Source organism: Notothenia coriiceps, unplaced genomic scaffold (genome assembly GCF_000735185.1).
Source record: "Notothenia coriiceps isolate Sejong01 unplaced genomic scaffold, NC01 NC01_scaffold00000290, whole genome shotgun sequence".
Classification (NCBI taxonomy): domain Eukaryota; kingdom Metazoa; phylum Chordata; class Actinopteri; order Perciformes; family Nototheniidae; genus Notothenia; species Notothenia coriiceps.
The window spans coordinates 216,794-230,662 of NW_011332991.1; the positions used below are offsets into that span (position 1 = coordinate 216,794).

Consider the following 13,869-nt stretch of genomic DNA (forward strand, 5'->3'; position numbering starts at 1 on the left):
TACTTAACCACCAGCACCTCCCATGGACCCGTAATAACAATAACACTGGTTCCAAACAACAGCAGCTCAACAACACGAGGTCCTGATGGTTAGCCCACAGCGATTTCCATCACACAGAGCAAAACAACACATGCCACTTTTGTTCACAATACATGCGTTCCAGCCAAAGACCTGTTTTCCTGTAATTAGCCACAGCAGAAGAGCATGTTGGGATATATCAGCAACAGTCCCCAGAGGCCAATCAGGAGGAAAAACACAGTGTGTGTATGGGTTTGTCAGAGGGTGTTTTTAGGTAAGGCGCAGCGACTGCATCGTGTATCTCTGAGTCGGGGCCACGACAGAAAAGAGGAAGGGGCCTGCCCAGGGAAGGCCTTAGAGACAAAGAGAAGAGGCAGCAAATGTTATGGCAATTCCAGACAAAGCTTTAGGGCATTGCTGAGATTACAGTGAAACCACAGTTTTGCACTGCGCCTTTGTCAGAGACGGGCATGGCAACATCCTCAATAACACATATGGCACCGAACAAAAAGCATGACTGTCGTGTACAGATGGTGCATCAATGAGCGAGGGAAGGAAGTGGGCGTAGGCAGCTGCTGTCGGAGCCGGTGAATGGGAAAGTAAGAGAGAGACGGACAGAAAGGAGACACAAGAGAGGTCAAATCAATATATGTCCTTGGAGCAGTGAGAGCATGGATGTATGAGTGCCTCTCTGCTTACGTCAGTTCATTAATGAGCACTGACGTCCACATTTTTCTCTGCCCTTCAGAGCTGTATCACTTCCTTTGGTAAATGATGAGCAGGAACAATCTAATCTGACCCTTTGAATGAGCAGATGAGGTCAGTGGTTCTATGAAGTTTGTACGTGTGTGTCCGCGTCATTGGGAGTCAGGTGTTAACAAGCCTCTGATTGGCTCCCATGTGGGAAGATTAGTCTATGCAGTGACATCATCCCAAGGGGGGGGGGGGGGGTGAGAGGTGTTTCAAAAACAGTGTGCACATCTGTCTACAACACAAAAGGCGAATCAACAGTTTAAAAAAAGACATAGCTGCCGTAGACACAGGCAGAAATCTGAGCGGGTCCATTGATACATAAAGGGCATTTAAGGTTATTCCTTGTGTACTGGCAGGCAAATTCTGCAAGTGAACATAAGGTCACGGTTTTTTATTTACAAATGGTACTAGCGTCTGTGCTTTTAAGGTGTGAAATGAGATAATCTGTTCAAAATAAAGTTGAATTTCTGGAGGTAAATTCCTTGTCTTTCGCTCCGGTCTTTCCTTGGTTGCAGCACTATGTCAGATGGTAGATAATTGAAACAAACTAGGGGGCATGGCTGCCAAAGGCACTGCAGCACAGAGGCAATTACACAACTATGCAGGCAAGTTTATATATGTGTGACACACATACATATAAACTATATAAACTTCCAGGACTAAAGCAAAAGCATACACACAGTCGAGAAGGGCAGCGAATAAGGAAGGCCTACTCTCCACCAACTTCTCTGTTCAATTAGGCTGCACCAGACCCCCCCCCTTCCCTCTCACTCTCGCCTGGGACAAACTTTGACAAACAGGAAGTGAGGCGCCCAGGCACTTCCCGTCTCCCTTTAAAATGGTCCACTTGTTCCCAGAGGCAGCACGGCGAAGCCATGGTCTGCTGCAACGACTGCTACGAATAATTTCTCTGCCACCTTTCCACACATTTTAAAAATGTGATACTCAATGCTGTCTAACCTTTTTCCTGCCACCTAACCAACATACAAACAGAGCCAGACACAATTAATCCATTATCCAGATGCCAATTTGGCCACCAAGCAGCTGTTGTTGTCCATGCTTACAGGGCCCCTGCCGCGTCAAACAATTTTCACTTTACTACGCTGCACTTAATATTTGTCTGCTCAGCACTGATTAATGTTCTAATCAGGAATTGCGTCCGAGTGTGCTATGGTTAGCTTTTCTTTCTGAACATGTCAACCTAATTATGGTTGTTTCAATAGCAAAGGAGATGCAAAGACGTCCTGTATTTTTTTAATTTAAGCGTGAGCATTAAAGCACGTGCTGACGGGGAGGATCTAAATGCGGAGGTGAGGTTAGTGCAAGGCCATCGCTTCCTTCATATCCTGAGCCAGCAGGACGAGGCTGCTCCTAAAAACACATTCACAGTGTCAGTCTTATGTAACTGGCCCTATGCGTGAGGTCTGCTCTCTGCAGTGACTCGAGGGCAGGTGAAAATAGAGAAGGACAATCAGTTCAGTATAGATTGACAGGATGCTTATATCCGTTGTGCCATCTTTAGGAGGGAGTCAACTAAAGGCACACTGGGCAGGGTTTACCAGTTCTTCTTTGTGATTAAAGAAGTTAAAAAAGTAATTCAAGTCAGAAATCTGGGTAAGGAAAGATGGACATTTTCTACCCTGTGCTCATCTTGGAGCAGCCATTTTCTTCATGTTGAGTTATAGGGGTTTTCTACTAGTTGATTGTGGACTGCATGCCCTATTTATTACCTTGACCAAGGAGGTTTTGAGTTGGTTTGTTTGTTTGTCAGTAGGATTAGTTTAAAACTACCATCCTGCCTTCATGAAACTTGGTGGAAGAGCGTAGTATGAGCCAAGGAAGAAGCCACTACATCTTGAAGTGGATCTGAATCACAGGGCGGATACACAAATTAATTAACTATCCTTCACATTTAAAATTAAGGCATTGGGCCTTGACGGGTCTCTCTACAAGTGCCCCTCTGGTTTAGGTCTCGTATGAGTGGAGTAGTGTATGATACAAATAAGTAGGAGAGTTGGGGTTATAGAAACAATAACCGATAAGTTTAGAATATTTTTCTTAGACTTTTCTTCTATGAAATGTATTTAAAATTAAAGGGTGCATCTTGCTTTTCAGTTAAAAGTCTAACCAAAATGACAAAGCAGCTTATATAGTGCAAAAGCCACAGCAAATATTGCCATCCAACTCCTCCAGGCAAGGCTTTTAATAGGTTTTGATTCAACCCAACTTTCCCCAAAGACTTTGATTCTATCGAGTCCCATCTGAGTGACGGGGCAGTCTCACAAGGAGGGGAGTCTGCCGGGCTGAGGGGGGGCAGTGTGGGGTTTGTTGGTGGAGAATGGCGTCCTTGTTGAGCTGCTTGCCACAGCTCTGTGGAGAAACCAGGCCTGCCAAAGATAGCCTAATGAGAGACACATGGAAAACAGTAAGGCCCGCTCTGCTAATACAACACACACAGTATGATGGCACACTCAGAACCAGAGGTTGCGCTAGACTTTTTCGCTGCCCGTCATTTTGACGGACAGGATCGTAAAACTTCCGTCAAAATCCAGAATTACCCGTCTGCCTTTACACAACTCTGACGAGGGGGGGGGAAGCATGCTCGTGAACTGTCAACGGGGGGGGGTGGGGGGTTCCGAGTTTGTTCTAATCTGTCAAAATGACGGACTGCTTTCAGATTTGTCCGTCATTGTTAAAAAAAATCCGTCAACGACGGAAAATATTCGGTTAACGCGACCTCTGCTCAGAACTATTGTTCCACACCACACATTATAAAACCAACTGATTCACTGACAGCAAACACACACAAGCCTTTGTACTGCGATGGAGTGTCCAAGTCTAAGTGCAACACGTCAACAGCAATATCATACAGAAACAGATTGACCCATTGACGTTATTGAAGGGGTTTGAAACAGGGAAAAAAGGCATAAAATTGATTAAAGCTGAATGAGAACTTGACCCAGGATTCAACTCAAAGTGTGCCTCAGGACTGTTGTGTTGGAGGAGGCCTTTTGAGTGGACTTCATTTATTTGACAGAATTACTTTTTTATAGAAAACTTGGAAGAACACAACATGGCATATTAGCAAACATTTGAAAAATTAGCTTCAAATGAATGCTGAATTATTTCATATGGTGTGTTTACATGCCTGTGATTAGAAAATGCTTCAGGAAATCTTCATCATCTTTGTTTATAAGAGTATAGGCACACATCATTCAACTATACTATAGTAAATTACACAGAGATTCCATCCTCTCCATACCTACCTATGCAATTTTAGACAGAAATGGTTGTCTCTCAAAATGACTCAAATCACCGAGTAATAAACATTAACACGTTGCTGCTGTAAAACTTTACATGCAAAAATGGCAACATCTGAGGAAGGGAGGCCACACAACTTATTTAACGTCATACGATGACAGACCGTTTATCTGCTCCATTCTGAACAGACGGAGCGCTGGCAGCAGTCTCTGCTCTACACAATGCTACTGCTGAAAGCTGAAACACCAGAGCCCTGGAGACGGAGAAATGGCCAGGGCGGAGGTCAACGAGGACCTGCTTAGATGGGTGTGCCTCCAAAAACACACATCAATCAAGTCATACAGCATCATCGCCAAGCCGACTGATTGGCTGTCGGAGACACCAAGGGAGAGGAAATGCTAAAAATAGACGTGACGGCCCATTTTGGCTTAATGAGCCCATGAGACATTAGTGCGCTGTCCAGGTCCCACCCTGTCTTGGTCATGACTGGGGGAGAAAATAAGTGCTCTTGGCAAAAACCCCTGCCTTCACAAGGCTTCTGTGTGTGTACTTTAATGAGGCCTACAGTATAACACATGTTTAGCCTCACACATACATGACACACAAACGGCAGGCTGTTATTCATACTAAGAGTAGCAGTGAAGTGTAAACAGAGTTCTGTATCACGGCAAGGCCTAATGTAATCCAGCTGTGCTGCTGTGAGTGTCTGTGCTAAAGCTACAATTTCACCCCCGCTATCAAAACGCTCCTAAGAGAGCTCAAAGTTATATTTAGGTTTTATACAGCAGTTAAGGCAGGCTGAGGCTGGTTAACCCTAGAGCCACACAAAAGGGGAACCAGATTCTCTCTGCTCCGACTGACAGAGAGCTGAACCTAAATCATCTTCCTCTTGAACTCAAGCACAACAAGCAGCTCTGCAACATGACGTTGTTGCAAGTAGGACCAAAGAGAAGGGCAATCCAGTTGCTAATGACCAGGAAAAAATAGCACATTCTGATAAGCCAATGCTGTGCAAACAACCAAAACAGAAAAAATGAAATAGCAGCTCCCTGCCCTTTTGGAACACTGTGTCCAAACAAACAGTGCAGCACAACCAAAGGGGCAAACAGGAGGACGAGAGGAAAAGTTGGCCAAGCTGACGGATTCGCTGACTTTGGGCTTCATGCCATTTCACTCCAACCACTCTTTATCTTCTCTCCTAACAAACACTGAAACCAGCAAAATATAACCTTGTTAAATCAGCTACAGCAGGATGACTATGTGCCATCACTGTCCCTCTGCCCCGACTCCCTCCCTCCCTCCCACAAGGAAAGATACCCCTTGTGTCTGACCACAGCAGAATCTCTGCCTGCTACAGCAGCACTGTCCTCAAATGTCTCCGACAAAACCGCAGCAGCATAACAGAGACACTGAATGTGGGAGGAGAGGAGGGGAGGGGAGAGGGGGTCAGATGGAGAAGTTAATCAAGGTCTGACAATGTGAGTTAAAGAAAAAACGACAACAATCAACAACAACAGTAAAGGGGACGGAAAGGTCATGAAGGGATGAAAAAATAAATAAGAGTAACAGTGACTTGGATAAGTACCGATAGAAGAAGCAGTCGCAGCACACTAGAACCCCCATCGAGTCGGTGGTGTAGCAGAGCCGGGGTGAGGAGGCTCCGACCGACCCACAGCTCCCTTCCTGCCTGTCACCTCCCCCGTTCCTCTCGTGCAAACTCGGCTACAGGTGCGGCAGCTCCGGCATAGCACCTTGTGTGATCGGATAGCAACGGCCTCTAGCTTTAACGCAGGTCATGCAGGATGGATGGATGGACGGTGGGAGGATGCAGACGGGCCACTCAGGAAGTGAGGCAAGCAAACGCACAGAAATACACTTTCAAAACAAAATGACATTCACAAAACCGGGTACGCTGCTCCGAGCGTGTTTCTCTTTCTCTCCCTCCTTTCCAACTACTGCAACTGCCTGCCTCACTTTCACACTTCTCTCTCTTTCTCCCTCCCTCCCTCTTTCTCTCTCTCTCTTGTTCCCTTGCTGGCTCCCACTTGAAAAGCGGGAAGATTATAAACAAACTGCTGACTGCTGGACAGCACAGGGTGGACTGCAGCGGGGAGAGCGAGCGAGCAAGAGACAGAGAGGAGGGAGGCAGCAATCTCAGCCATCTGTATACATCCTAAACATCTCCACCCATCGCGCATACAGACCAAACACACGATCGGTTGGCTAAATCCGAGTCGGAGTCAAATCCTGTCGGACGTCTCTGGAAAGTTAATCATTGCAGCAAGTTGACAGCCCCTTCATGCATTTGCACGTGACGTGATACGCAGCTAAATCATAACAGCAGATGGCTAATTGTCAACTCCTCAGTCAACACTGCACACGTGTGTAGGCATGCAGCACAGGACGCACACGTATACAGTTACCATGACTGTTCATTCACACAAACGATGCAGAGGTACGGGAGGGGAGGGGCTAGCACGCAGACAAGCCCACAGGAAGCCAGCCAATCACTGCAGATTGCTTGTGTTATGGTTTGGCCAAACAAGGTGAAGGACACACTGGGCCTCATTACTTCCCTGCATCACTTAATAAGAGCAATCACTTTATTTGGCCGTTGGCTGTTCACTTGCTTCTTTGTTCATCAAAACACAAACACTTTGAGAAAGGACTGCAGTAAGGTCTAAGACCGAAGGATTAGCCGACCATGACAGAGGGAGCCGCTGACGCTCAATGTCAAACGCTGCTTCCCAAGAGGAGACACATCACTGCAGCAAAACAGACTGAGACAACAGAGGCAGTGACACCAGTCACCGTCAGAAGACGGTAGCTATGCAGCGAAGGACTTATTTTGTCAGCGAATCGTCAAAGAGCTCCTGAACAGTGACATGGATTAACAGAAGCCAGAGTGAGAGGATCTTTTCACCTAACCCTGCTGAACAACACAGCTTCTCCTCCCTCTGCTGATCTTCTCTTTAAAATAAAAGATGACAAAGACGTACTGCAGCTGCCCGGCAAAGCACTTTTACACCGCATGACGTCATCCCTCCTCCAACACCTCCTCCTCCTCCTCCTCCCTAGAAGCCTTTCACCAGGAGCTGCAGCTACCAGGCCTGCTCTTTCACTGTTTAATTACCTCATCCCTCTCACCTGCACATACACCCCCACCCACCCACACACATCCACACACACACAGGGGGATAGTAACACACACTTGTCTTGCACACACTTCCTTAGTGAAAACAGAAAGGGGAGGAAGGGGGGTGGGTATAACAGCCGATAACATTGTTCCCGCATTTTCAGCTGTGTGATGAAGTGGGTGTTTGGCACTCATTAGTTCTCCTTTGTGTTTCAGTACCTAAAAGTCAGAGTCAGGATGTGGGTTGTGTGTGTGTGTGTGTGTCAAGTGCAGCGGAAGGCCATATCTCTGGAACAACGAAAAGGGGAAAAGGAGTGCCACAGGGAAAGTGTAAGAAGTGAAACTGCCATTAAATTAACTGTCACTTTCAACAATATGAGAAAAGCTTTTGTGGGTCGCCTTGTTGTGTACTTCCTCCAAACTTTTGGCCCTTATCACAAGATCCAGACAAAACAATAAAAAGCAAGACATCCGCTTGATTCAAGAAGGCAGAAAGACAAAGAAAGAATGCTTCTTATAAACTTGTGACTTGGAGAGATAACAAAAAGAGGAGGGGAAGAGGGAGAGACTGAACCACTGGGCAGGGGAAAGACCCAACTCGTGACCGGGTTTAAAAACGCCAGGACATGAATAGAGGCCGTTGCATCATGTCAAGGGAAAGTGAGTTAGGGGTAAGAGGAAGACACACACAGCGAGCATCATTCACACAAACACATACAAAGTTGCTAGGTGATGGGAAGGCAAGAAGGGAGTATTTCTCTAGAGGTGAAGGAAAGAGAGAAAGATCAAAAAGGAGGGAGAGGAGAGATAATTTTGCCGTTTTCCATAATGGAACAGAGGAAACAAAAGAGTTAGAGCCCCCCCCCCTTAAAGCAAGACAGCCTCGCAGACTGAACTACACGTGGGAACACTGAATTAATGGGACCCTTCAGAGGAATAGACATTATATCATCAATGTTTGAGTAGACATGATCAAGTGCATTTTTCAAAACTGAACAAACATACCGTATTTTTTTCAATTTCATATAACTTCACTTAGATGTTAGCCTCAAACGACCTCAATATATATATATTATGGAGGCAATACAAAGTCGGCATTCTTAAAAAGTTGTACGATATTAAAGAATAGTCACTATGAGCACCATTGTGCGGAAACAACACAGACAAAGTGATTTATGAGCTGAGCATATCACAGATCGTGCACCCCTCCCTCCTGCCCATATGGATAACACATGATCAAGTTACCGTCGCGCACATTTAAGCAGTTCTCTTACCTATTTAGCGTATAGGACCCGTTCCTTTTAAACCTCATCCTGGACGACAGGAAACGGATGAAGAAATCCAGAATTGACGGCGTTTCAGCTTTTTGTCGCACCCTGAAAGCTACACACCCCGCCGCGTCTCTGTGAGCTCTGCACGGCTGCAGGACGAACAAACACACGCCGAACAATACCGAGTCGCAGTCCTCTCTCACTCCTCAAGCACCTTTCTCTCTACCGTTTCTTCCCAGACCTCCTCCTCCTCCTTCCTCAGTTCCCCCTCGGTTTAGCTTCCATGGGGCAGGGTTAAAGGCGTTTAACAATAAGAGCTCGTATCGGTGGCGAAGTGATATTACAAATTAAATCTCGTGATATTAACGGAGTCTGGTCGAGGCTGGGTCGGCTTTGTGTGCACTGCCTCGCTGACGTAAACCACAGCTTTTTTACTCCAGAAAAAAAACACCAAATGAAACTTGAACCATTTATTTCAAAACGTCCACATCTACACCCACTCTTCCGGCTCGGTTCGGCGACATAAAACCGAACAAAAACAACGTCTAAATTGAAACAAAAGATACATTTACAAGCTAAATGGTTATCGACGCGAGGCAGCTTCCTCCTTCTTCCCATTCACGGTCCCGAGGAGGCTCTTGTTCCTATCTGGGCAACTATATATACACACACACATTTATATTCCTCCATATGCTGAACACAAACCAGACTCCACCAACATAGCTCTTGTCACCACCTGAACAGTGAGAGATGGATTTAAGGCTAAGAATAGGGCTGAGGATCCATTAATGCCATTTAAACCCAAAGACGCACCTTTTAAGTACCGTGTCATTCTAATGGACACAGACCAAGTCCACTTTACAGCTCATTATACAGGAGGTTGGTAAACATGCTTCAACTTTTAACTTTTACATTCATTAAAACATACAACTGGATTAAAGTAGAGAGGATTATATAAAAGTGAATTAAAAAAGGAAACAAATAAGGGCTTCCAGGAAAGTATACTTCACTTCATTCCAATAGATAAGAAATAGTTGTACAGATGGTTATTTGCCTTGCAATACTGATAAAACTATCTTTCTATCTCTGTCACTATTACACCAACAAACTCTTGACCTCTTATCAGGTGCTTCTGTGAGGATAATTAGACCCTCCAGAAAAACGCGATTCTGCGATCGCAGAATTTACCGCATAATCAGCCAAATGGCGCAGATTTTTAAAAAGCCGCATATTTATCAAAAGGCCGCATAATCCCCGCATTTTTCCACACAAAGTTGAGAAGAAAAAAAAGTTAACTCGTCTTGACGTGACGTCATCAGCTCGCGCATCACAGAATGTAAACAACACTGTATAGAGCTCATTTACCAACGAACATTTCTACTAAAGACCGGGCAAAAAGTGGGGGGAAACTATTCTGCACCCCGTGCAACTGTGTGTTGCAGCATAAGAGAAAATCGACGGTGGCGACCCACTTTGATTCATTCAAACATTCGAAAATGCTTTCTGCTGCTGCGGACAAGAAAGCCATTCAACTCCCGTTCACCGAGGGATCAACCTCCAAAACCCTTTCGAGGGCTACAAGAAACGAAGTGAGTAGCCTACAAGATTGAAGCTGGTCAGATAACGAACGAGTAAATGAAAACAGAATGAGGCGGAGAAGTGTGTGTGTGTGTGTGTGGTGTGTGTGTGAGATTAAAATAGCCCAATTGCTTTTACAATAAATAAACATTGAATGTGTTTAATTGAATAGTAAAGGGGTTTAACGTTAGTGGCAGGTTGTGTGTGAGAGAGAATAAATAAGACAGCCCAATATTTAATTTTTTTTTTATTCTTTTCCCCGCATATTTAGCATATTTCGCAACTTTCCGCATATTTCCTAACTTCCCGCAATTTCGCCGCATAAAATCACATAAAACCCCGCATGTTTAATCGCATAATCAAGGATTTTAGCCCTGTGTGTGTGTTTACACAAGCTACAGCTCAGGTAAATAGCTCTTGTTTTGTACATTTTTGATTTTTATGGTTTTAAAATATGCAAGAGTTGGAGAAGAAAAAAGACGAATGGATGGGGAGAAAGAGAGAGTGGGAATATGTTGAGGGCCAGACCACAAAGACTGAAAAATGGAAAGACCAGATGTGCTTTTCTTACAGCCAATTGAGGAAGCATTGAGGTGGGGAGGAAGAAATGCAATAAGAGTCCAAAACTGGTTTGAAATCCAAAACTGGTTCAAATCCATGACTTTTATGGCTACATGTAATGTGCTTTAGTACTTGTCGAGACAGCCAAAAATACGTTTTTAGAACTTTTATGAAGCTGTGTGGATGTGACTTGAAGGCCCAAAAAAGAATAAAGCAGCTCGGGATTTGAGTACATAATGATGAATCCAGGCAAGTGGTACGTTTAAGAGCATTCAGGATTACATCATGGGTTATGTGTGTGTGATTCCTGCACTCCCGCAAAAGCACTCAGGGTCGGTTTCAACGTCTCCAAGATCGTTTATTACAGAAAGAGCAGCCTGGCACCAGAACTGCTGATCAATGGCATCACTGCTGCTGCTCCTTCAGACACTGCAGAGTTACACAACAGCCACTGGAGGAGGGAGGAGAAGAGGAGGAGGAGGAGGAGATACGATGACTCAAGGAGGAAGACGGTTGACAGTAAATGAAAAGACTCTGTAGGGACAGAGAGAATTTGAAGGGGAAAAAGAGGGAGAACACAGAGGCACAATTAGCCAGAGCTTTATTGATGCGGTTCCAAAACAACAGCCCTCCTTCCTCCCTCCTTCTATTCAGGCTCAATCCATTCCTCCTTCCTGCACCTTAGCTTCCCTTGATTGTTGCTCCTTTCTCAGCCCCCCCTTCATTTAGCTAATTTGAGCTTTCTTGCTCCTTAATTCTATTCAAACCTGTTCTCCATGCAACCCCTCCCCCCCCTCTCTCTCTCCTCCCGTCTGTCCGTCCAGTTCAATCCCTGTCCACATTCCTCTTCCTGGTGTTCCATGTTGTGCAAGAATGCTGTGGGCCTTAAGTGTGTCCATGCATACAAATGGTGTTAAGAAAGCATGCTCTCTTTCTCGTCTGATGAGGAAGCTGCAGCTTTACGCTTAAGGTGTAAATATGAAGGATAAAATAAAATGTTTGTCTTTATTCTCTGCCTCGTTTCAAGTGACAGAGAAGCTTCCAGAAAACACTAATGGCTGGCTGTGGAATAGCCCTGGCTCTCCACTCCCACACAGGCTTTCCAGGAATACACACACACACACAGCACACAAAACACACCCACACACACACACCACACACACACACACACACACACACACACACACACACACACACACACACACACACACACACACACACACACACACACACACACACACACACACACACACACACACACACACACACACACACACACACACACACTTGTGGCTCCAGCAACTTACGTGCATGTGAGAGGAGAGCTTTAGAGGGACACTGTGCCAAGATCACTAGAAAAGGGTTGATAGTGACAGAGCACACACACTGCTTCCAGCTGTAAAGCAACAAAAAAAATGAATCTTGTGAAAATATCAAGCTGTGTGTATTACGAAATGTAATGTACCATAAGGTCTTTGCTGCCAAGTACCATGAATGCACTGTTTCTGTCACCCACACAGCCTCAATATGTTTCTACACACATAAATAAACACACACACTGAGCTCAATGAGAGGTATATGTGAGCTGGGGCCATGCCAAGAGGTGCAGTATGAAAGGGCCTATATATACGGCCGGGCTGGGCGACGCCAGGGTCCGTCAGTCTGTCTGTGGGTCCGTCTTTCACATACAGCCCGGTCTATAGTGAGGGGACAACACTAATAACTTACTGTTATAGTTACTTCAGTGGGTCTGCCTCTCTGTCTGCCCATTTTAACCCTGATAATCCTTGTACACAAACTCGCTCGGATCCGTCATTAGCCCGCATGGTTTTTCATACCACTGCTACGCTGACGACGACACCCAATTAATTCTGTCCTTTCCCCGCTCAGAGACCCAAGTCGTCCCACGCATCTCTGCTTGTCTAGCAGACATCTCTCTGTGGATGTCTGCTCACCACCTCAAGCTCAACCTTGACAAGACTGAACTGCTTTTCCTTCCGGGAAAAGATTGTCCCACTCTAGACCTAACAATCAACATCGGCACCTCTGTTGTTTCCCCGACTCAGACTGCAAGGAATCTAGGTGTGACCCTAGAGAACAACCTGTCCTTCACTGCAAACATCGCTGCTACAACCCGCTGCCGCTGATACACTCTTTACAACATCAGGAGGATACGTCCCCAGCTGACCCAGAAAGCCACGCAGGTTCTGGTCCAGGCTCTCGTCATCTCACGCCTACACTACTGCAACTCACTCCTGGCTGGTCTACCTGCATGTGCCATCCGACCTCTGCAGCTCATCCAGAATGCAGCGGCTCGTCTGGTCTTCAACCTTCCTAAATTTTCCCACACCACTCCGCTCCTCCGCTCCCTTCACTGGCTTCCAGTAACTGCTAGAATCCACTTCAAGACACTGGCACTTGCGTACCATGCTGCGAATGGATCTGGCTCTTCCTACATCCAGGACATGGTTAAACCGTACACCTCAGCACGTGCATCGGCCAAACAGCTCGCTGCACCTGCACTGCGAGGGGGACCCAAGTTCCCATCAGCAAAAACACGTGGGTTTGCTATCCTGGCTCCAAAATAGTGAAATGAGCTCCCCATTGAAATCAGGACAGCAGAAAGCTTACACATCTTCCAGCGCAGACTGAAAACTCATCTCTTTCGACTCCACTTCGAGAGATAGAATTACTAACAAAGCACTTATATACTAATAAAGGGCTGGCTTATCTAAAGCCAGTTGAGTAGCACTTGAAATGTTTTGGCTCTATGAAACCTGATGAACTTATATGATTCGGTTTTCTTCAAGGTTGTATCTTGTTGGTCGAACGCACTTATTGTAAGTCGCTTTGGATAAAAGCGTCAGCCAAATGCAATGTAATGTAATGAAAAACTGAAATGGAATTCTTGCAATCTTTTTAGATGTATGAACAAATGAAGAATGTTCACCACACAATCACTAAGTACAGTTTTTCTTTCTTCAAAAAAGTTTTAGCCAAAGTAGCATATAAGTTTAAAATAATGGGCAGAATTGCAGTGATGTTGACTTTTTCTCAAATGTCACTTGGATGCCCCTAAAAGGCAAATGTTATGTGTTTGTGTTTCTGGCCTCTGCATCCAATCAGTATTATCTTTTTATATCTAGACAGATTTGGTTTCGATCTAAATTCCAGGAAATTAAAAGCAACCTTACCCATGCACCGGTCACAGCTCAGGCATTTTGGAATGTAAAGCTAAGCGCCAGCAAAGGAAATCCATCTAATTTGTTGAAGGAAAAGTAGCACTTATTT

General features: G+C 45.3%; 1 protein-coding gene across 3 annotated transcripts in view; it reads right to left on the minus strand.

Moving 5' to 3' along the window:
• mob2a (MOB kinase activator 2a) overlaps positions 1-13,869 on the minus strand; it is a 56,290-nt gene that overhangs the window by 24,468 nt on the left and 17,953 nt on the right. Inside the window, exon 1 of one of the 3 annotated variants that reach the window (XM_010765791.1) lies at positions 8,443-8,744. The exons of 1 other annotated variant lie outside the window; for it this stretch is intronic. In XM_010765791.1, the coding sequence (XP_010764093.1) occupies positions 8,443-8,480 (38 nt within the window). In that variant the 5' untranslated portion in view covers positions 8,481-8,744. Of the gene's footprint in view, positions 1-5,617; positions 5,976-8,442; positions 8,745-13,869 lie in introns of those variants that run through there. One more of the 3 variants, XM_010765798.1, reaches the window with a different exon arrangement.